Consider the following 24,065-nt stretch of genomic DNA (forward strand, 5'->3'; position numbering starts at 1 on the left):
ATTGGTGAGTAGAAAAGTAACATTCAATGTTATAGCTTGTACTAAGAATAGTGATTGTCATCAAGGCCCATTACACTGTTACCATGGAATTTCTGAACAACTGTATAAGACGAAAATCCTTGATGAGACATTTTTAACCAATTAGGAAAATTACATCAAGCATTTACCGACTAAATATTAAAGTATTTATCAACTATAAACCATTATATATATATATGCATGTCAGTGTAACCTTGAACTTGAATTTGTGATATACCTCTGAGGGAATCCATATTTAAAGCATATTTATTGTATCTGGATATGCATGGGAATGTTGAGACATTTAGTTGGCTTGCCATTTGGTAATGATAGCGTTGAAATAATTACTGACTTTTAAGGTAAAGAAAAAGAAGGTTAGCGGTCTTTATTTGAATTCCAGGTCAATTGGATCAAGAGAAAACCAAACATAAAGACACAAAGAAGGACTTGGACGATGCGAAACGTAAGTACATTGTCAGTAGGAAATCACTCAAAATCATAAAGGGGAGGTAACTGTCAGTAGGAAATCACACAAAATCATAAAGGGGAGGTAACTTATGGAGATATTATCAAGTGGAAAATCAAATTCATAAAGGGGAGGGAACTTTGGAAGAAATTATATATTAAGTCATAAAGGGGGTAACTTAGGGAAACAATTATTATGTCATCAAGTAGACAACTTTGCAACATTTATGCAAAATCATAAAGGGGAGGAGACTGAGGAAGAAATTAATATGTCATCAAGTGGAAAGCTTGCAAACTTCAGGCAGCTTAATATGCAAAATCATAAAGGGGAGGTAACTCAGGAAGATATCATGATATCATCAAGGAGAACAATTTTGCCAACTTCAGACAGCTTATTATGCAAAATCATAAAGGGGAGGGGGCTGAGGAAGAAATTATTGTCATCAAGTGGAAAACTTGTCAGCTTCAGACAATTTTTAGCTCACCTGGACCGAAGGTCCGGTGAGCTTATGTCATGGCGCGGCGTCCGTCTGTCCGTCCGTCCGTCGTCTGTCCGTCCGTCGTCCGTCCGTCAACATTTGCTTCAAATCACTACTAGTCAAAAAGTTCTTATTGGATTTTTACCAAATTTGGTCAGAAACATCCTTGGCAGAATGGAAACAGATTTTGCATAAATGGTGACTCTGACCCCCGAGGGGCCAAAAGGGCAGGGCCCAATAGGGGAAATAGAGGTAATTCCTTTAAATCGCTACTTGTCATAAAGTTATGAATGGATTTGAACCAAATTTGGTCAGGAACATCCTTGGGGGAAGGGGAATAGATTTTGCATAAATGGTGACTCTGACCCCCGAGGGGCCAAAGGGGCGGGGCCCAATAGGGGAAATAGAGGTAATTCCTTTAAATCGCTACTAGTCATAAAGTTATGAATGGATTTCAACCCAATTAGGTCAGAAACATCCTTGGGGAAAGGGGAACAGATTTTGCATAAATGGTGGTTCTGACCACGGAGGGGGGAAAAGGGGCGGGGCCCAATAGGGGAAATAGAGGTAATTCCTTTGAATCGCTACTAGTCATAAAGTGATGAATGCATGTTCTAAAAGCAATTCTTGAGGTCTTTCAGACCTTAGAGAGTCTGGACTTCATTAATCTTTAAAGCAGTTCGGATTACCACACTATAACCATATATAGCATTGTTAGAGATTTACAAATAAAACAAATTGAATATGAACATTATTTTGACATTTGGCCTAATCCAACCAGGTGAGCGATGCAGGCCCCATGGGCCTCTTGTTTATGCAAAATCATAAAGGGGAGGGGACTTTCGAAGAAATTATATAATAAGTCATAAAGGGAGATAACTTAGCAGGAAATTATTCAAAATCATATAGGGAGGTAAGTCACGATAATTGACACATTCAAGATATTTAAACTACAGGTGTTGTATTATATCTTATTGTAAGACAGAATGAATAAGGGCCTCGACACTCAGACATTTTATTGCGTTTGTAGGGGTACAACAAGAAGCACAACAGAATGCTAAACAAAGTCACAATGAAACGGAGCAGCTCAAAAGTAAGTGTTTAAACTGGTGCTTCAGATACCGCTTCGTGGCACCTCATACAGTTCTCTTACAGGCCCTTTATAGCTTGTTCCATCAGACTGATCTGCTGCTAGACAGATTTTCTATTATAATTGACAGGCAATTTGTTTGATAACTATGATTATCAATAAATCAGATGTAAAAATCTATTACAGATTATCGTAAGTTTCTTTCTGATGTTAATGAGGCCAGAAAAACTGATTTGTAGGAATGTGATACTGGCAGCAGGCGAGAAAAGTTTATGTGTGGTAAATAAAAGCAAAGAAAAACCGTTAAAAACAACAAATTAAAACTACATAACATTTCAACAAAATGTTGGTGAGAAAATTTGTATGACCAGTTAATTACACAATTGTTATGAACAATTTTACAATGATTTACTTATATTGAATGAGCTCTTATTTCATGATATCTTATTGTCAGATTAACTGGGTTGCATTTTGAAGGTGATGGGACAATTTTTCACAAATTATTCCAAAAATTAACTTTTACTAAGTACATGTGACAGGTCTAAGCATATACAAGGTTCTTAGAAAGCCTTGAGTTTGATCTTTGGCCTTGCAAATAAAAATTAATTCTTAAAAATAAGTTTTTAAAATAAGGTTTTGGACCTTTTATTTTGATATTGAGAAACTTGTGTGTGAAGATCTTAATTTTTTTGTGAAATTGAAATGCCTTGAATTACAATTCAATTCAAATTCAATTTGATACACGACATATATATGAACCTTTGTATAATGTTTTAATGAAGAAGGTTTGTATTGGTAGCTTGGTTTATTTTTAGCATGCTCAAACTATGGCATACAGCAATTTCTGGCTGCTTTCTGATTTTGTCCTTACATGAAGATGTGCTTTTCCCCTTCGTTATTGTGTTCAGTATCAATTGTACTAATTACTCTTAATGATGATAATTAAAAGATAATAGGTAATTATGAGACAATAAAAATATGAGTGAATAATTAGATGAGAGTGAAAGATTGTTAAGGAGAAATGTGAAGAAAAAATTCATTAAGCAGGTAGTTTGATACATGCTGTCCAACATCTTGTAAGTTTCAGGTTCAAAAGTAAAAGTTTTTTAAATAGAGTTCGAAATATGGAGTATTCATGAAGTGAATGTGATTAATAGAATCAATAGGGCATACAATTTTATCACAATACTATTTATACAATACACATAAATGGACGAAAACTTTAATGAAATGAACCTGCATGGGTTTCGTAAAAAAAAAAAGTTTCAAAACTATCATCCCATACAGCTAACAAGCTTTTATCGTACAAGCTTTGAGCCTTTTCTGATGTGCATGGCTATTTGATATTTTCTACCTCTATTCCTAAGTGTTTTAATTTGTTGTCCTAATGTTGGCTTATCTGTATAAAAACTTTTTTTGCAATTCGTCAAAATGACCTTTGTTGACATTGCTTAACATGTTGACCTTTGTTGACATTGGTTATCATGTTGACATTGCTAAACATGTTCACCTTTATTCACATCAGCTTATAATTTGACATTGGTAAAATTTGACCTTTGTTAACAATAATGCTTTGTTCATATTGGCTAACTATATTGTTGACACCAGTAAACATGTTAACCTGTATTCATATCTATTTGTTGACATTTGTTGACATAAATAGTGTGCTAGATTGGTGTGCTTTTGTACCTCTTTTGCTGGACTTTCATTCCATTCCTTTTGAAACATTTCCTCCCAGAACGTTTGTATTTTCCTTGGTATTGTTTACATTTCTGCTGTAAATGGTGATTGTTGTTTCTTTTATTCATATTTTTCACTTTTTCGTAATTGACCTTGACCTTTCCTGCTTGGATATGAGTTTTTGCTATTTGTAGTTGTGTAGTTTTGGTGTATAGAGTTGCCTCCCCTTACCCGCATGCTCTGTTGTGATAAGTGTATGGCATGACACTTTTTTCATTTCTCATTTGAATGATTTGCTTGTCAAAGAACAGCATGCCTGATTTTGGTCTGTGGCTTCAATTTTGTTCTATCTGCCTGGGACAGCCATAATTGATGGTGTTTGGACTTTCGTTGTTATCATCCGCATAATGTATTTCATTTATAGTTAAGGTACGCCATCTTCAAGAGAGAGTTGACGATCGTCGAGAGAGGGCACGAGACTCGCATCATTCGCGATTCTCTCACTCTCACTCCGAACCTCATAGTCCTACCACTTCTAAACAGAGAGGTAATATCGCTGGTAATTGTCAACATTTTCTTCGCATCTTTTTATTTACCTGCTTGACACAGCCCAACTTGGTCTCATTCGGATTAATTTGCTGTTGAGCACGCCTCTCAGTTGTGTTTGGGGTTTTTCGTTGCTGTAAATCGGACCCTCCACATGTCGGCCATTGTGTACTTATGTTCTACTTTCATTGTTTGACAAGTTGTAAAAATCATTTCAGAGATCCCCTACATCTGAGATTTTAGTTGCAGTTTTCATATTTGAACTTTTTCCATGGCTTCATAATTTTGTTTGATCATTGCCGGTTGATGTGCATGTCAGTTTTGAGAGCGTCACATGATTCAGTCACTGTGGTTCATCAAGTCATCGTCCACTCTAAAGTCAGATTTAGGTTGGAGTCTCCACACAACTGTATTACACTTGACATATATACAAAGAGAAGCATAATTTAGTGATATACAGTATGTAGTTATCAGTAGAGATTTCATTCCTGTAACGTTTAGACACCACAAACCCAGTATGTCAGATCTCCAGTTAGAAGACCTTTAGAAGCTGTTGTATGTACTCCGAAGCATGGTATGGTGTGACGTAATTTTACAGTTTCTTCTCCAGTTTGATATAAAAAAAGAAGAGTTACATGCATACCTGGTTAAGGGTCTGTAGCATGACTGCTCCTGTGATTGGTTGGTTTGCCGAATTGATTTGTAAACTGATTTATGATTGGTCAGAATACATGTTATTAGACTTCTGTCCTTTTTCTCCTTTTCGAAGCAGCTGAATTCACTGCCCTCAAGGAAGAATGTTCTAGTCTGCGCAAGCGAATCCAAGCAATTGAAGCCGAGATGAAAATGTAAGTTACCATTGTTTTTGTCTTATAACAATCAACAAGGCTCGATTAGTGGGACACAACTGTGTTAACCACCCCCCAACCCAGTTCTAGACTTTTCTATCTCGTCTCTATTTGTCTGGGACTCTTACAAAACATGTGACGCAAAATGTGTGCATCATATGGGTATTTCTTCAAAAAAAAAGTCCACAAGGGAGGTAATTCAGATATGTGAAAGAATACAGAAATACATGTGTACTAAAAGGTAATAGAATTTGGTGTGATTCTGGCACAGGTGAATATGAAGAAAATATCTATTACCATCAAAAGAGTTTTTATTCCAGACTATCAGTCCTTGATTGAGATACATTGATCTTAACACATACAAGTAATATATTTTAATAATCATGCATACTGAGAAGAAATATTGATGATGATATGGAAAATAGATGGGATTAGAGACTATCTTCATCTAAAAAGCTAACATTTCAATTATGTGTGATAATGTTAAGGAAAAATGTTTGGAAAATGATACCAATTTATTGCTTGTTAATTACTAGGAAAAAGAAATATTTTTGTAATTACCATGAAAACAATTTGATAAATTTGGTTTATGGAAAAATAATTGGGGAAGTGGACACCATAACCGCTGTCCTTCTGTTACAGGTCACGGAAGGAGAACCTGCAGCTCTCTGCGGAGTACAACAAGCTTCAGGAATCGTACAAGCATCTCGAGGCACTCAAAGTCCAGCTGGAGAGGAAGGAGCTGGCGTGGAAATCTAACCTCACAGATTCGCAGAAGGAGTCGGAGCAGGCCTTGCAGGAGGTGAGACAGGTCTCTACCCCGGGGGCCGGGGACCCACCCCAGGGGGAGTCCTCAGCAGACACCCGCCTGACACATGTAGGTATAGGGGTGCCCTTTCGACTCCCCGTCCTAGCTGTTGTGTGGCAGAGTATCCCATCCTTTCTTTGAGGCTGTGTGTCAAGCTTTAGTATGAGGCCTAGTAATGTCCCTCGTATAACAGTTTTAGTTCATCCTAGTTAGTAAGTATTTCTGATTTTGGTTTTTCTTTGCACGATTGTTTTTCTCCGCTTTAAAGTAAGTTTTTTTGTAGTGTCATTTAAACTTGTATGGCCTGCTTCTCTTTTGATTATTTTTTTATTATTATTTTAATGGACCCCAGCATGAAGTCCACAACCCTCCCACTCCAATAGCTATGTAACCAATTCAGCAATGGGTACATGATCACTAGGTCTTCTGTAGAGGTCAAGTTTACTCATTTCGAGTTTAATCCAAGTATGGAGGTGGACAGACAGATTTGATAATATGAAGTTATCCTATTGCCAATTTACCCCATATAAACTTCTTTTTGGTTAAAATGTGTTTCCTCTATCTCTAGAAGGAAACATTAAAGAAAAAGATGTAATATTTTTGTGGATGTTTAGCTGTTGAATCCTTTCCCATGACCTAAGAGATCAACAATGCTTTGAATATCGACACTCTTCCTCGGTTCATTCTGATTTGGCTTCAGGGTAGATCTATTAGTAATATGTGATTTCTTGTTTAACATAAAATTGTCATGGCCTATACCAGGATGTATCAACGAACATCAGGGCTCAGTTTCGAGGAAATATAAAAACATGGTCCTAAATTACTACTACAGAGATGTGTTCTGTTAAATCAAAACCTATCCCAGAGACAGAATTAAGGTAATGCTATCTTGTGTAGAAGACTGCTTACGCATAGATAGAAAAACCTATGGCGCTGGAAGGATGTCATAATTAAATATTTTTGCTTAGGCAAAAATAAAATACTGCCTAGGCAAAAATCGAATATTGCTTAGGCAAAAATATTTCTGCCTGGGCAAAATTATTTCTGCCTAGGCAAAATTGATTTTGTTTCGATTATTGCCTAGGCAAAAATCGAATTTTGCCTAGGCAGAAATCGAAATTTAATTATGACATCCGTCCCGCGCCATAAAAACCTACCCTAGCAGGGGCTTATACCTCTTCTACGTCCTGTCACACCCTCGGGTACCCAGGTTTATTTGACCCAAAGTATTAGTCCAGACTCCTGTGTTATGGATTTACCCTCAAATTTACCAAGTAAGCTTTGCATGGCATGACCATTTTTCAATATATTGAACTATTGTAGTGATATTAGATTTAGTTTATTTCTTATTTTTAAAAATAAATTCTTTTATAATTTTGTAAAAAGTTATGGCAGAGTTTTTCATGTCAATTGTTATTTAGGTAAACGTTAAATGTTTGAATTTATTCTGTTGAATTTCTTCACATATAAGAGATCATCAAATGATATAATAAAAAAGTAAATAAAAAAATAAATAAAAATAATGAAATTAGAATACAGGAATGGCCTCCTATGAAAGTAATTGAAATAAACATCATTTTCTGTATCTCACCATTTCAGCTTGAGCATTCCCGGGAGGAGGTAGCCATATTGATGAAGAAATGCGAGACCTCGGTGACGAAGATTGGAGAACTGAAATCAGAAATAGACAGCATGGCTGAGGAATATCATGTGTTGGCTAACAAATCTAAGATGGTGAATTTGTGTTTGATAATTTTGATAAACATTTATTCATTTAAAGCAGTTGTTTGTTTTACTGTGTAAATGTTAGTATTTTCGTAATTCTGTATATCTTTAGAGGAAATCTAATTTATAAACCCTATATCTACCTTATAATACTGATAATCCCACAGGGCTATGTTAAGCTACCAGATAAAAAAAAACATTTTTAACAACATTTTCTATTTTGAGACACAAATTCCCTTCAAATTTACCAGCTGGATGTGAGATTAAAAAAGTCATGTTTTCAAAATCATTTCTTGCTGTGTAATATTTATTATTTTATGTGTTTAACTTTTAATAAGAATTTTTTTTTTCCCGCTGCAGCAATCCTTCGCCTCAAGCATACCCCTGCTGATGCTGCTGTTCGGAATCCTAATGGCCTTGTACCCCTGGCTAGCCCAACTTACAGCAACCACGACTTGACCCTTGCTAAACTTCAGTATAGACCACACCATTTACAATCATTACTCTCCGACTCAACGCAGTGGCAGATGTTACCATGGCGACGTGTGGAAGGACTGTTGCTATGGCAACCAGAGACAATGTTGTATAGAGTTGATGTAGCAATTTTCATCATCGTAGCCATCATGATGACATAGGACCAGTGTGTGTGTGTTTGTGTGTGTTATGTCAAAAATGGACCAAAGTACATTTTATATCTTAATGTGAATCCATATTTGATAGCAACACCACAATTCAATTATCTTTTTTTTCTTTTTTTTTTTAAATTTTGAGAAAAATACACATCATAAATCCATTAGTTTTTGTAACAAATTTATCAATGAGAAAAGTGACTGCAGTTACATTAAGGGGAAAAAATTATCATTTTATACAATGAATTAAATAAATTTACAAGTACGAATGTTTCTCCGAGAACACAATTAAACAGGATGCTCAGTCTTGTTCTTTTGGAATATGTCAATTCGGAATATGTCAATTCGGAATATGTCAATTTCAATCTCCAGAATAATTTGTGATGCTTAAGGTTTATTATTGTTTAACTGATAACTTGACCTACACATGTATCAAATCATTAGAATATTATTTTAAAACTGTTGGGTTGTTTGATTTGATTGTTGAAAATAAGACAAGGAAATCTCGAGTCCATTTAACCCTGAATGAGATGAAAGCACTCTTGTTCGTTGGTTGGTCGTCTGTGTGTGACTGCCATGCATATTAACCAAGCTGTGAGATGTTTAAAATCTTTCATTATTGTCATTTTGTTTTTGTATTTCAGCCATTTTATTGTGATATTGTGTGCTTGTTGATGAAGAGAGTCATTTTTGTTTCACCAGGACGACTGTATGTGCATAATAGTGTTATGGAAATGAAGTGGTCAGAGAAAATTTATACGATAGTACACAAGTTATCTCCCCTTGTTCAACAGCTTTCTTCCCTGGGACATTCTAAATATCAGTGATGGGTTATAGAAACTCTTTTAATGACTTTAGAACATAAATACCTGGTAAATTGATTAGCCACGAGCTTCTTATTATACGACCCTGTTAAGTCATAAGAAACAGTATACTTTGACTTGGTCTTACAAAAATTATGTTATGAATCAATTTTATCAATATTTCTGCCAGTTATTTAATGCTTGCAAAAAAAAAAAAAAAAAAAACCAAAGACGATGTCGAAAGTTTAAAATCTATAATTATTGAAATTAAAGTTCAAATATCAGGCATGTCCCGAATTGAATAAATAGATATTTGATAGTAGTCATCAGTTCAAAAGGTTTTACCTACCGCCTACGTGTAAATATTTGTAGCGAAGCTATTTCAAGTTTGCATTTTAACCAATGGTGTATTTAATTTCTGTAGTGAATGTAGCCCTGATAGAGATATTGTAAACTTTGTGCATTGAATTCTACCTCATTAGACCTCAGTCTGTGATGTCTTGCTTTATAACTGTGTTGGACCATCTGTAAAAATGAAAAGTCATATTGATATTCGCATGTTAAGTTAACTTTGCTTACTTAACATTTAAACTTGAATCGTGAATATATTGTCATCATTATTTTCTTGATTTCAAGCAGAAAGTTAATCGAAATATTTATATATATCCAGGATCCCAATTTATTTTAATATATCGATGAAATAGAAATATATATATACAATTTTTGTATATATAAAATTGGTCTCAAAGAAAACTGACATAAAGATGAATAAGTAATTGGTTAAAATATTTAATATATATATGCTGAATATTACCTAGGGAATTATTGGTAACACTAGCTCACAATGCGGTGCTAACTTGTACTAAACTCAGGAGGGCTAGGGCTTGTGTGATAGATTTTACTCAGGGCTAGGGAAGACGTAGATATGTATAGGAGAGTTAAGGTCAGGAATTCTTTTCAAGTGTTTTGAAAATTGCTTTTTGTTAGAATAATATATATTTTGCATTTTTCCTTTCATTGTGTTGAAGCATTCAAGATCTAGATATCCCATCACAATTGTCTTAGTTAATTGTGTATTTGTATATATATGGTAGTATATGAGGAATGAACAAAAAAGGGGAGGGGGGGGATGTTGTTCTTCAAGGGGAGATAACTTGTTTTGTACAGCATCTCGTTTGTTTTTTGTTTGAGTTTGTGAAACTGTTGTCTGTATGATAGATAATATTGTATATATATATGTTACTGAAGTCTGATCTGTGTATATATGTAGATAATGTATAGATATTAATGGACATTTAATATAAAATTATTTATATACATTTTTTTTTCTTGTTTTGTGAATAATACCTGTTAATAAGCCCTGTGAATAGACCGTAATACATTAACATTACACAGATACAGACAGTGAGAATTCTCACTCATTCTGAAAGCCAAAACACTTATGGTACAGATGCATGATACATTTTAACGATTCACAAATTCCTCAAATTGAATAATATGTACATATACTTATATTACGTATATAATTATGAAATTTGAACGACAACAGTAATCTTAATTGAACAAAAGGCTGAATTAATGTTAGTTTTTGCAGAATGATAAAAAGGACTCCGATGCTAGCTGTTTAAACTGCTGATACAAATCTGTCTCCTTCCAGTGTCTCTTTAATGATGGATATGAATGTATGAGATAACGTCTCAACTGTTTAGTCTGCTCCAGATTTAATAATTCCAAAAATATTTTGTAAATTTATACTTCAGTAGCAGTAGTTTGAGGTAATTGAAAAAAAAAATAAATAAACATAGTTACCTCACAGAAATGAAAAGTGTTCAGATATTCATTAAACAATCCCTGATGAATTCTCTTCTGTAGAATTATACTTCGTTGTGATCTTCAAAACTCACAGCTGTTATATTGACAAGAGTGTGGCATGTATTTTTTTTGAAGTCTTCCCATGTACTGATATGCCAGTTTGTAGTGGTCACTGTTGGTTAGTAGCTGCTAAGTCTAGAATTTATCCACAGAAAACAGGATATAATTACTAATTATGAAAATAGTGCTAAATTTTACAGTTAATACTTGGCAGAGTTGCTGCATCATACAACTCTAGTGGCCATTGTATTGCACAATGTCAACTTCTGTTGGATGATTTAGGTTTTCAGTGATGAAACCTAGACATGTAACCACACAAAACTAGCAAAATATCTTATATATAAATAAACTTAAACTTGGCAGGGTTTTAAATTTGCAGTGTTTTCCCAGTTTACGCTGTGATATTGTGGCCACAGACATGAGTCTGAGTTAAGTGTATGTTTGTCTTTATACACATTCAAACTATTCAATTCAAACTCAAAAGTGACTTTGAAAAGTATTTGTGATTGACAACTACAGACCACACCTACAGTGTAGGAATAACCCCAGTCAATTCTACACTTGTTCAATGTGTTATTGTGTAGTCTATAAAGTGTTGCTGAAAAACTGATAAAATAGTGAATATTTTACCCTTGAGGAAGATATTTACACAAAAAATATGATAATCGTGAACCAGCAATAGCCATACGTAATATGCTTCCTAAATATCTGTCTGTCGTAATTTCAAATTGACCTTGACTTTGAAGAGGGAGTCTACACACATAATGAATTATCACCTTGTAATGCATATTTATGTGAGAATGTTCACGATTTGTTAAACGGTGATGGACAGAGAAACATTGTCACAAGATGTGACTAAACTGTCCGTAAGCTTATAGTGCTAAAATAAATAATTCACTGCAGTATAACCGATTTATTAAATAATTTGTATATGTTAAGTGATTGTTCTTAACATTGGACTTACACAAGCTGATGGTGGTTCCTAACATTAATGACCAATGAAATATATAACTATAAAAAATCAGTTTGTGATCATGTAGTAGGTTAGCTATATACGATCATATTTGTGTGGTATTATCAGTGCCATGGTAACCGGCTCTTCCCTCAACTCTGTGCCTTACTTTGCTTTCTCAATCAGCATTGAAGTTTCTGTCAAAAAGTATAAAAATAGATATGTTCTGGAATATGGAAGCAATTTGGCTGAAAATTATCAACTGTTTTTTTTTTTTTTAAATTTTTTAATACATCTTAAAACCATTTACCTAATACCGGTATATCATACTATAATTATTTATCATAAAAACTTTGTCGCGACTAAAATTGACATAGTTTGTCGTAACATGAACACAAAAAGGTGCTGATTTACTTGGGACCATTCATTTTACAGAGAAAAAATAAATGCTCACGACTTGATTCTTTGATTAATATAAAAGATGTGGCATGTCACTGTTTCTACCCTCATCATTGTCGTGAAGTTGTGTATTTCTTTCAAATCCTAAACATTTCGAGAATGTTAGTAAATGAGAATATGTGTGAACATTATCATCAATTTTGTGAGAGATTCGAGAAAATGGATTTTATGTGACTAGCTAGAGAGACTTTCAGACATAGAAAAGTATTTCTGAAAGAAGACAAACTCTTAAGATTTTTAACAATAATTGCTTATCTCGTAAGCATCAGTCAAGAATTCATCGCCTTTAAATCTGGAACATGCTATTTTTTAATATGTTGTGTTGCAATGACACAGTTTAAATAAATATTCACAGATTTTTTTTTTTAACTACAGAAGGTGTCACTCATTTCAATTTCCCATGATGCATTGTAATTTAGTTATTTAAAAGGCAGCATTGTAAAAAATGATTTCACATTTGTAATATTTGTCTTGCTTTCCATCAATTTAAACATGTCATTTATTTTGTGACATCCCATAATGCTACTTGTTTCCTTCAGTCAGAAGGAAACTGATTTTTTCTATTTCTTAATTTTCTATCTTAAAGATTTCAATTAAACTTTCAATCTTGATCTGTATCTTTATGTGCTTTTCGTTAATGACAGTCGACATTAGATTCATAATTTGGCTCAGAAAAATGGCTGAACCTTTCTGAACTTGGGGAAAATCAAAAATCAAAAATAAAAAAAAAAAAAAAAAATCAGCAAATTTTAATGTTCAAAACTGAAGCATAACAAAAAAAATGAAATTTGAAACTTGCTAGAGAAAGTTAAGAAATAGAAATTTGTGGCATTAGCTTGATTTAACACTTGTTTTCGCCTCCTCAGAGACCTGATTTGAAAGGCTCACGCGGTCCGGTCATCACTATTTAGTTCTTGTTAATCACTTACCATCTTTCGTGGCAGGGTTTCGTTGTACATTGTAGTGGGGCATTAACAAGTCTAACCATGATATACAGAAGGACTTTTAAATTCAACTTCATGTCTCAGAATTTAAAAGAATTAGAAGTCATTTTTGTGGGAATAAGATGGCAGTATTTTAAAAGGATTTTACCAGGGAGTGAAATAATAATATATGGGGTTACCATAGTAACACATGTTTAAATACATGGTAAGCTGTTGATATCTTACCTATTTTGTAGCTTAGTAAACAGAAGTCGTACCTATTTTGTAGCTTAGTAAACAGAAGTCGTGCATATGTTGGTAAGATTTCGGAGTGATGAAATACTTATTTCTATATATTATAGAGTGAACAGATTTGTTTATATTTCTCAGTAGATTGAAATCTGTCTTTTCTGTAAACCTGGTTTTCTCGAACAAATAATTTGACCAGCAGAGGGTTGGTATAGACAGGTCACTTTAGCTATAATTAGGATCAAGAACTACACTGGTTTAGTCTAAGACTTACAGATATAGTGCAAAACTAATTTATCTTTGCTGAAATTTTTGAATGCTATTTACTTCTATGTTGTTATTTGAAGTACTAAAGTATTTTGTGATAAAACTGTGAATTATTTTGATAGATATCATTTACCTACCTAGATATCATTAAATGTATATTAACTAGTTTACCAGGAAGGGAAAAATAAACAATATAATCAGTGTACTTTATTATCTGTGACCTTGACCTCCTTTCCCAGAGGTCAGAAGCCATGATATCTATGAATAGATATTTACATATTATTATCAATTATTTCTCTTAAGAGTCCTTACCTGAATATTTGTTGTGATAACCTACACTTTTTGGGTAATATCACTTCCTTTTCGAGAGAAGGATGTTATAATTATATCACTTCCTGTGATGTACATTTGTTTGGTGACCTCACTTCCTGTGAAGTGATGTGTACATTTGTTTTGTGATGTCATTTCCTGTGATGTACATCTGTTTGGTGACATCACTTCCTGTGATGTACATCTGTTTGGTGACATCACTTCCTGTGGGTGTGTTTGTATGATGACATCACTTCCTGTGGAGTATCACTTCCTGTGGAGTACATTTGTATGATGTACATTTGTTTTGTGATGTCACTTCCTGTGATTTATATTTGCATGGTGACATCACTTCGTCTTGGGTACCTTTCTATGATGACATCACTTCCTGTGAAGAACATTTTGTATTGTGATGTCACTTCCTGTTGGGTACATTTCTTCCCTGTACGACAATTTTGTAAAGACATTGTCAGATGAGGTGTCTGTATTGTTTTCGTTCAATCTGCATTGTTGTCTGTGTATATTGCTTTCTGACATGCAGAAAGAGAGTTTTTTGGCTGTTTTTGTGTACATAGAGCAGTGGAAATGTAGATTTGTGCTTTTTTGTACATACTCCAAAGAAAGCAGTGTATTGTTGTTTCAGTTTATACACAGTTGTATTGACGTAACTAAAGTGAGTCTTTTTCTATTATTATCATTTAAACAATTAAACCTATGCAGATTGCACCCTTTGACCTTTTGTTTGTTTTTACTTCAACTAAGTAATTGATTGGAATGTGCAAGCAAACATATTGCACATAGGATCCAAGACAGGTATTCACTTTACAGGGGTATGAGACACTGTCAGACCTTCAGTTGAAATAGCACACTTCATTGCCTTTCTACATATCCGTGAAGTTTCATTGACAAACCTTCAGTAAGAAATCATGACAGGAAAATAAATTTCACCTTTAACCTCTATGTGACCTTGACTTTTGAAGTATTAATCCAAACATGGTACATATGACATGTCCACTTGCCATCCTGGATGTATTCATGAAATTTCATTCACCTTACCGTCAGGGAGAAAAATAAGTTATGATCTGAGCATTGGATTTTACCTGTAGCCTTGATGTGACCTTGACCTATGCGTATCACCCCCAACATGGTGCATGACATGATAACTTGTCATCTACATATATGAGAAAGTTGAAATTTACCTTAAACCACAATGTGACCTTGACCTATGACACAGACAACTTGCCATCCCTTTGTATTAATGAAATTTCATTGACCTTAACTTTAGCAAGTAAGAGGTTATGCTTGGAACAATGGGTCTGATATTAACCTCCTTTTGACCTTGTCTTTTGCCATGACCCCAATATGGCGCATTGCACACCAACATACCATCCTAAATATTGTATATCATAAAATTCCAATTATCTACCTTCAGGGAATCGGAGGTAATGTCTCGAAAAACATCTCGGATGTACATGTATAACCTTTGACCCTAACATGGCCTTGACCTTAGGTTTATGACAGACCGCAAGTGGTAGCCACAACCTGTCTGCCTTAATATCCGACATAATTCATATTCATAGTATGAATTTTACCTAGATAGACCTTCAGCAGAGGCGGGTTATTTTAATGCATAATTGTTTTCGTCAAATATCATACTATGTAGCAACTTTAATGATCTTTTTAATGCTTTAACTGGATATCAAAATTTTGAAGTTGCAATAGAATTTGAAATAAACACAGTATTAAAGATGTATATAACGTATGAGTCACAAGATATGTATAACTATTGTAAAGGGACATTGTCATTGGATACGAACTTCGGAATGTGTCGACTTGTTGGCAGAATAAAAATTTCACGGAAAAAAACTGTTCTCATTTGGACTTCTCACAAGTGGATACAGTTTTCTCTTTCTACATTGCACAAACGTATGTAAGTATAATTCCATGTAATTCATTCGTTAAAGTAAGGAATTGTAGATATACGCTGCCGATACGTACATTACAATGACATATTCAGTTTGTTGGACCTCGTCATTCAGCCAAGTGTTGTTTACCAGCTTGCCGAGACGTGAAGAAGTTTTCGTGTGTTGTTTGGGGCGCCCGTCAGTACTGAAATCAAATCAAGAAGAAATGGATTATCTTTTACAAAGGAATTAGAAGCTTTACGAAGGCACAGTAATTTTCAAGCTTGAATATATATCCAATATTAAGGTAATTAAATTCTAAGTATTACATAGTCTTTTCGACGGCTGCTTTTTATCTTAGCCATGTATCAAAATAATTAATCTTGCGCACACAATCTGGTTTATATTTTGTTGATATATAAATTGTTTCAAGTTCACTCTGACCACAGTAAAGTAATATGTATTCAAAATTAACAGATTTGTAATACAAATACAGAGAGTGTGACGGTAAATTTTGAAAATCACAAACTTATAAATATTACCAAACTAAAATCGGCTCGCTGGCGGGGATGGCAATCTTGTGAAACAAACTCGATTGAATGGTATAACTCCTGCAGCTCAACTATGAGGAAGATCAATTAAAATTTTTTTAAAGAACGGCCATTTATGCAACATCAACACATACGATGCGATCAAAGCCATCTCTGAAATGGACATTGCCTGTCAATTAAAATGGCGCGATCGCTTCTTCACGTGACGACATCCAATCAGATTTTGAAATCCGTTGAGCATGCGTGAAAGTTGTGAGGTGTCATTCTTAACAGTGCCGTCTGCAAAATAGGCAGCCATATTTGAAAGTTTTGAATTACCAAACTTTGAAGAAGATGGAACAAAAATGACTTGATGAAGATTTCAAACAATGCTCTGACAAAAGAAAACTGATGGTTAACTGAGAAGGTATCGTATCCTTTTTGTAAACAATCTGAGTTGAAATGTAAACAGGTGAAATATTTCACGTCATTGCGATACAAAAAGACAACATGAAAAAAATGTTTTCGTGTGTCATTATGGCATAAATTAAACATTTTATAAGAACGATTAACAAAACGAAATGAAATCGCCGTCCGTTGTCCATCGTTCGTGGTGCGTCCATCAACAATTTACATTTTCGACTTCTCAGAGTTTCCCTAAACCCAATTTCTATAAAATCTTGCAGAAAGCTTCCAAAGCCAAATGTCAACAGAAATTGTGAATTGACTGGTCTCCTATCCCTAGGGGCATAAGGGAAGGGGCAAAAAGAGATCAAATTGACTGAAATTTCAAAAAAAAAAATCTTGAATAGAAGGGTCTTAGGGTGCGTTACCAAAATGGTGATTTTTCTTTGCCCTTGGGTCTCACTATTTCCCCTGGGGAGAGGGTAAACTTTTCTTAGGTTTATATAAGGGAATACAATTTTTGAACATAATTTGTTGAATTGCTATTGGAACTAATTAAAATTGGTTAGAATTATCAGTATGTGATGGCAATTTGATGGTATGCACATATTGGCCCTGACTGTACTCCAGTGGCTGATAGGCGGGTTCAAAATTGATTGAGATTGACTGAAATATATTAGAAAAGTTAAGGCCCATAGCCCCTCCCTGTTTTTTGTATGTTTGTTGGGTTTTTTTTGGTTTTTTTTTTACTTAAAATTACATAGCAGTTATGTATACACAGACGTTCAACAATCATCATCATTGTCGTCGTCATCGGCGGCGGCGGCCAATCCTTTTAATAGGAAAGCAAATTGCGCCAGTTTAGCAATATATACCAGTTGTGAATGCCAAGCTGACAATCCTCCCGTAACACCAGAATACACAACCAGGGCATAAAGGGACATTGTGTGGGTCGAGATGATCATCCACTGATTATCAAACCGTCATTACCACTTACACAGGTATGTTACACAGGTAAATGTATTTGTACAGTTGTAACACGTACCTACTAGCCCGTGACGCCGTTATCTAAACCCTCTAGAGAAACTTTGAATTATATAAATAGCGGATCGTATCACACTGTCCAATACACAAACGTAACCAGATTTGTACGGAATAGCTTCAGCCGACAGTTTGTCTTCTTAGGAGCGGATTTACTTACCGGAGTTATTTTCTATCGAATGGTCTATACACTTTTTTATGGTATGATGTGTAGTTTGGAGCGGTATGTGTCATTCCTGACCTGAGATGCTGTATCCGTGTATGCTGGGATGTACGTTTGGCGCTTTTAGGTTCAGCGGCTGACATGTCCGTGGTGTGGCACGATAAATAGTAGAAGTTTACAGTAAGTATATTTGTATATTCTATGTGTGTTATATATCTTGATGTCAATATGTGTTCTGCTTTTCGTGGGTTCATATAAAACATGTAAACACATTGAAAGGTATTTGTTTTTCCAAAACAACCAACGAATTCAAAAATTGTAAAACGACAACCCGAGTACTTTAGTATTTGATTAATAGGAAAAACGAGTTACCAAATAAGCGGACAGGTCCAGGAGAGTACCCCAATACACAGAAATGTTAGTTATGGTGTAGTGAAACAGAAGGTACTACGTTTATTTAGTTTTCTCTGTATTAATGATGGAATCGTTCTCTTAATCATTTGAGCTTTGTGTCAATTTTCGTCTACATTTTCAATATTGCCTTGTCAAAATAATGCAAACGGACGCAGGTTTGAAATCTGGTTTACAACTTAGGATATTCATTTTGGTGCCAGGAGAACCTTATGAACTTAGCCTTAATGTGGCCTCATCATCTGTAGACATCGTCGTCATATGACCTTAGCTGTTGTGTGACCCCATCATCTGTAGACATCGTCGTCATATGACCTTAGCTGTTGTGTGACCCCTTCATCTGTAGACATCGTCGTCATATGGCCTTAGCTGTGGTGTGACCCCTTCATCTGTAGACACCGTCGTCGTATGACCTTAGCTGTTGTGTGACCCCATCATCTGTAGACACCGTCGTCGTATGACCTTAGCTGTTGTGTGACCCCTTCGTCTGTAGACATCGTCGCCGTATGACCTTAGCTGTTGTGTGACCCCATCGTCTGTAGACACCGTCGTCGTATGACCTTAGCTGTTGTGTGACCCCATCATCTGTAGACACCGTCGTCGTATGACCTTAGCTGTTGTGTGACCCCATCATCTGTAGACACCGTCGTCATATGGCCTTAGCTGTTGCGTGACCCCATCGTCTGTAGACACCGTCGTCATATGGAAATATTAATAATTTATACTTTTACTATATTTATACCTATCTCTATGACACATTGATATGTCATCTGCAACATGTTAAATATGGAGTGTTAATAAGGAGAAATGATTTGTCTTTGTCCTCAATTGTCCGTCAGAGCTTAGCCAATAATTCATAATCCTTTTGAAGTTTATGCTCGCCAGCAGAAGCTTAAATGATTTATTGTACACATTATTCTATCTGTAGGATTAAGATAGGTTCCCGTAAACCTAAGTTTTCCATCGATTACGAAGGTTATTCAGGGCATGTTTCTAATTGTGGCTTCAACAAACATTTGTATGTATCAGATTCAGTGACGTCATATTGTCATAATGCGGATGCAACCTAAACGTTTACAGCAGAGTGTCTCCAATACACTTTTATTAAGCACATTGATGATGGAGATGTCGCGACAGATATCCTCTACACGATTGGATTTGCAGTACATATACACACTGGAATAGTTATTCGTGTTCTCAAACGTTATCGACTCATTATAACTTAGTGATCCGACGTGCAAAAATATCGACTTCTATAATTTACTCTTCGCTTGGTAATAGTCTAGAATTTGCAAAAAAAAGAGAGTTTTTTTGGTCAATTGATATGTACTGTCAAAAATGACATTTCATTTATGAATTTGATTAATTTGTAAGAAAAGACTGAAAGCCGACAAAACGAAAATAAATAAGTTCATTTCAATTTTAGGCTTTCATCCCTTCGTTATTTCGCTTTGACGGCTTTTCGTTTTGTCGCTTGGTGCCTTTTCTTAGGCGAAAAAGCGAAAAGACGAAATACTTTTTAGTACCGACCAAGCATCGCCTTTTCATCTCAACAAACCATTTATAGATGGCATGTGTACTTAACAAATACTTAATATTGAATGATTTTATAGGGCGAAAACAATACCAGTTCTCTTTAAATGGAAAACAATACAACAAATTAAACAAAAAGAAACGAAGATCCCCAATTGTTTCATTAGAATTGATAAAAATATAGTTTTGACATTAACTGCCATTTGTCCAAAATAAATTACGTTCCGGACTTTTTTTTCTTATCGGAGATGTAAGTAAAATAGCTCTTTAATATTCATAAGCTACAAATATATATCTTCTAATTAGCTTGAGAGATCAATGACAGGTTGCCTTGCCTTTACCTACATCGCTAACATCAGTTATTTATAGCTGTTGTCATTATTACAGATTCAGTAGAGATGATCCTAAGTACTGCTAGCTCTCTGCGTCAAAACTTTAAAACGGATTTATTTTTTTATATGAATATCCCATAAACATCATGATTAAGTAAAAACTTTTTTATGAAAGATTTGACAAATTACAGATGGCACGCAGAGTGCTAGCGACGATGTTTTTTGCTAGTCACATAATGTAACCACCAACCTCTTACTGGGATGTGATATCAACGATCAACTTTTAAAACATTCTTTTACCCTTCTGCAAAAATACAACCTTCAAGTTCCTCTCTCATAGTATCGCCCTCCTTCACTGACGATCTTGAGGGGTGGTATAGGTGTGTAAATTCCGTTCACAATTTTCAGAATTATGAAGTAATTTTTACGTAAATTTCGGATATCAGTTCTGTCCAAAACTAACCAGGAAAAGGAAATATCGTTGACCCGGATCACCTTCCTAAAATGTTGAGGCATTATATGTCGTATGTTAGATCACAATGTTCTGCATCGTGATTCATCGCCAGAATCTTTAAAGTCACAAAATGTGGTTTCGTTGAAGTTAACGCCCATTTTTATATTTTTGACCCAATTTTTTCTGTTTATGTTGCAAATATCATTTCTTTGTTGGATTTTTTTAAAATCTCGCAATGTTTGTTTATGTACAATGTTGATGCACGTGTGTCAGTTAACACAATGTCGCCATTTCACCACTCCAGTTTGCTGTCTTGATAACATCAGTGAATTATGGATTGAGTTTTGATTATTATCGTAAACACAGCTGATAGTCTCAATCCTAACGCCTCGGCCATTTCCGCCAAGTCTCGAGTCTTCACGGAATTGGCCGAGACACTTCGGCACTGGCTGTTTACCATCACGCACATGGGTTCGAATCCCTGGCTGGATGTTAAAATCAGAGGTCACTTACTTGACCCAGCGTTCTCCCCCAATTAAGGTACAGGTGTAGTAGCGTGGGGGTGGCAGCAAATGGCACATGTGACCTACAATATCCCATTCAACATTCCCCTCGAACAAACAACTATGGAGCAAAACACATGTGTTTATGTTATGCAATAATAGATAAATACATTTTAACTTCTAATTCTCTAGCATCCGAGCTAGTCTTGTTTTGGAGGTAAAGGCTGTAGTTTTATCATATTTAAACACGATATTGAGTTTTAGAGACGCTTGTTTAGTGTTATTGAAATGATTAGTGAATTGTCGAGGTTTAACGGTACAAGTGTAGATGACAAATAGACCTACATTGTGTCGACTGTTATGTGACTATGGACCAATAAGAGACTTTATTATCCTGAGTCACCTTAACGGCTCGTGCTCAACAGACGGCCGTATTGTAGTGGTACATACAATGGATGCATTATCCCGAATGATACTGGTGTTTATGGCTATATGTATACAATCCGACCTTAACATGTAAACTAGAAAATAAGGTATGTACAATTATAGGTCCGAATGTTACGTTACCTATAAGTTACCATTCACCTGACATCGGCTGATTCCGGTATCCTTCGTCAATATAGGTACGGAATTTGCCGAGATGTGACGAGTTTAAAAATGACACTTTTCCTAAACGAGAATTTAACCGAGTGGCAAGAAACAGAGAATGATAACATTTAAGCTGAAAACCTTTGCAAAAAGTACAAAGAGAATATGGTGTTATGGTAGGGAAACACACCTAGGTCAATAGGTAAAATCTGGGTTGTCTCAGTCTCAAATGAGAACTAGCCTCGTACACGTCCGACTTTATATCAGACAAGGAAATAGAATTGTTCCAGATAAGATCATGATTTAAAAATATATAATTTTCTTCATCAACCTGCATCTTCGCTACGGAAATCGTGATACTGGGAACAATAATGTCCTTGAATATTGAATCATCTGGGACGTGTTATACATTAAGCAACTGTCTTAGATTTACTTTAGTATATGAAAGTATATGATTTGAAGAATATCTACAACTTGAAGTATTTGGGTCGATAAAGACAATGGAATATCACAAATGTGAACAAACTTTTGCTGTAAAATACTAGTACCCCATTGTTGGCTACCTGGCAAATAGTTTGGATTATAACTTACTGGACAGACTAGAGATGGGTGGATAGTGGAACAACCAGATAAGTGGTCGATGAAGAGTGGAACAACCAGTTAGAGCTGGGTGGATAGTTGGACAACCAATTAGAGCTGGGTGGATAGTTGGACAACCAGATTAGTGGTCGACGGAAAATGGAAAAACCAGAGTAGAGGTCGTTGGATAGTGGTACAACCAGAGTAGAGGTCGTTGGATAGTGGTACAACCAGAGTAGAGGTCGGTGGATAGTGGTACAACCAGAGTAGAGGTCGGTGGATAGTTGTACAAACAGAGTAGAGGTCGGTGGATAGTGGTACAACCAGAGTAGAGGTCGGTGGATAGTGGTATAACCAGAGTAGAGGTCGTTGGATAGTGGTACAACCAGAGTAGAGGTCGGTGGATAGTGGTACAACCAGAGTAGAGGTTGGTGGATAGTGGTACAAACAGAGTAGAGGTTGGTGGATAGTTGTACAGACAGAGTAGAGGTTGGTGGATAATGGTACAAACAGAGTAGAGGTCGGTGCATAATAGGACAACCAGAGTAGAGGTCGGTGTATAGTAGTATAACCACAGTAGAGGTCGTTGGATAGTGGTACAACCAGAATAGAGGTCGGTGGATAGTCGTACAACCAGAGTAGAGGTCGGTGGATAGTGGTACAAACAGAGTAGAGGTTGGTGGATAGTGGTATAACCAGAGTAGAGGTCGTTGGATAGTGGTACAACCAGAGTGGAGGTCGGTGGATAGTGGTACAACCAGAGTAGAGGTTGGTGGATAGTGGTACAAACAGAGTAGAGGTTGGTGGATAGTTGTACAGACAGAGTAGAGGTTGGTGGATAGTTGTACAACCAGAGTAGAGATCGGTGCATAATAGGACAACCAGAGTAGAGGTCGGTGGATAATAGGACAACCAGAGTAGAGGTTGGTGGATAGTTGTACAGACAGAGTAGAGGTTGGTGGATAGTTGTACAACCAGAGTAGAGATCGGTGCATAATAGGACAACCAGAGTAGAGGTCGGTGGATAGTGGTATAACCACAGTAGAGGTCGGTGGATAGTGGTACAACCAGAGTAGAGGTTGGTGGATAGTGGTACAAACAGAGTAGAGGTTGGTGGATAGTGGTACAAACAGAGTAGAGGTTGGTGGATAGTGGTACAACCATAGTAGAGGTTGGTGGATAGTGGTACAACCAGAGTAGAGGTTGGTGGATAGTGGTACAACCAGAGTAGAGGTTGGTGGATAGTGGTACAAACAGAGTAGAGGTTGGTGGATAGTGGTACAAACAGAGTAGAGGTCGGTGCATAATAGGACAACCAGAGTAGAGGTCGGTGGATAATAGGACAACCAGAGTAGAGGTTGGTGGATAGTCGTACAACCAGAGTAGAGGTCGGTGGATAGTGGTACAAACAGAGTAGAGGTCGGTGCATAATAGGACAACCAGAGTAGAGGTCGGTGGATAGTGGTACAAACAGAGTAGAGGTTGGTGGATAGTTGTACA

General features: G+C 35.8%; 1 protein-coding gene and 1 long non-coding RNA gene across 4 annotated transcripts in view; one reads left to right on the forward strand and one right to left on the reverse strand.

The window, feature by feature from the left end:
- Positions 1–13,094, forward strand: part of LOC117330908 (sarcolemmal membrane-associated protein-like) — an 81,946-nt gene extending 68,852 nt beyond the window's left edge. For all 3 annotated transcript variants that reach the window (XM_033889464.1, XM_033889463.1, XM_033889465.1), the window contains 7 exons: positions 419–481; positions 1,993–2,055; positions 4,157–4,291; positions 5,048–5,126; positions 5,769–6,003; positions 7,534–7,668; positions 8,020–13,094. In XM_033889464.1, the coding sequence (XP_033745355.1) occupies positions 419–481; positions 1,993–2,055; positions 4,157–4,291; positions 5,048–5,126; positions 5,769–6,003; positions 7,534–7,668; positions 8,020–8,118 (809 nt within the window). In that variant the 3' untranslated portion in view covers positions 8,119–13,094. The remainder of the gene's footprint in view (positions 1–418; positions 482–1,992; positions 2,056–4,156; positions 4,292–5,047; positions 5,127–5,768; positions 6,004–7,533; positions 7,669–8,019) is intronic.
- Positions 12,200–14,384, reverse strand: LOC117330909. The gene is made up of 2 exons (XR_004533418.1): positions 13,576–14,384; positions 12,200–13,543 (listed from the first exon to the last, which is right to left on the reverse strand). It is a non-coding gene; the product is annotated as an uncharacterized LOC117330909 (long non-coding RNA).
- Between the last annotated feature and the right edge of the window lie 9,681 nt (positions 14,385–24,065).

The sequence above is a fragment of the Pecten maximus genome, chromosome 7 (assembly GCF_902652985.1).
Source record: "Pecten maximus chromosome 7, xPecMax1.1, whole genome shotgun sequence".
In the NCBI taxonomy this organism is placed as follows: Eukaryota; Metazoa; Mollusca; class Bivalvia; order Pectinida; family Pectinidae; genus Pecten; species Pecten maximus.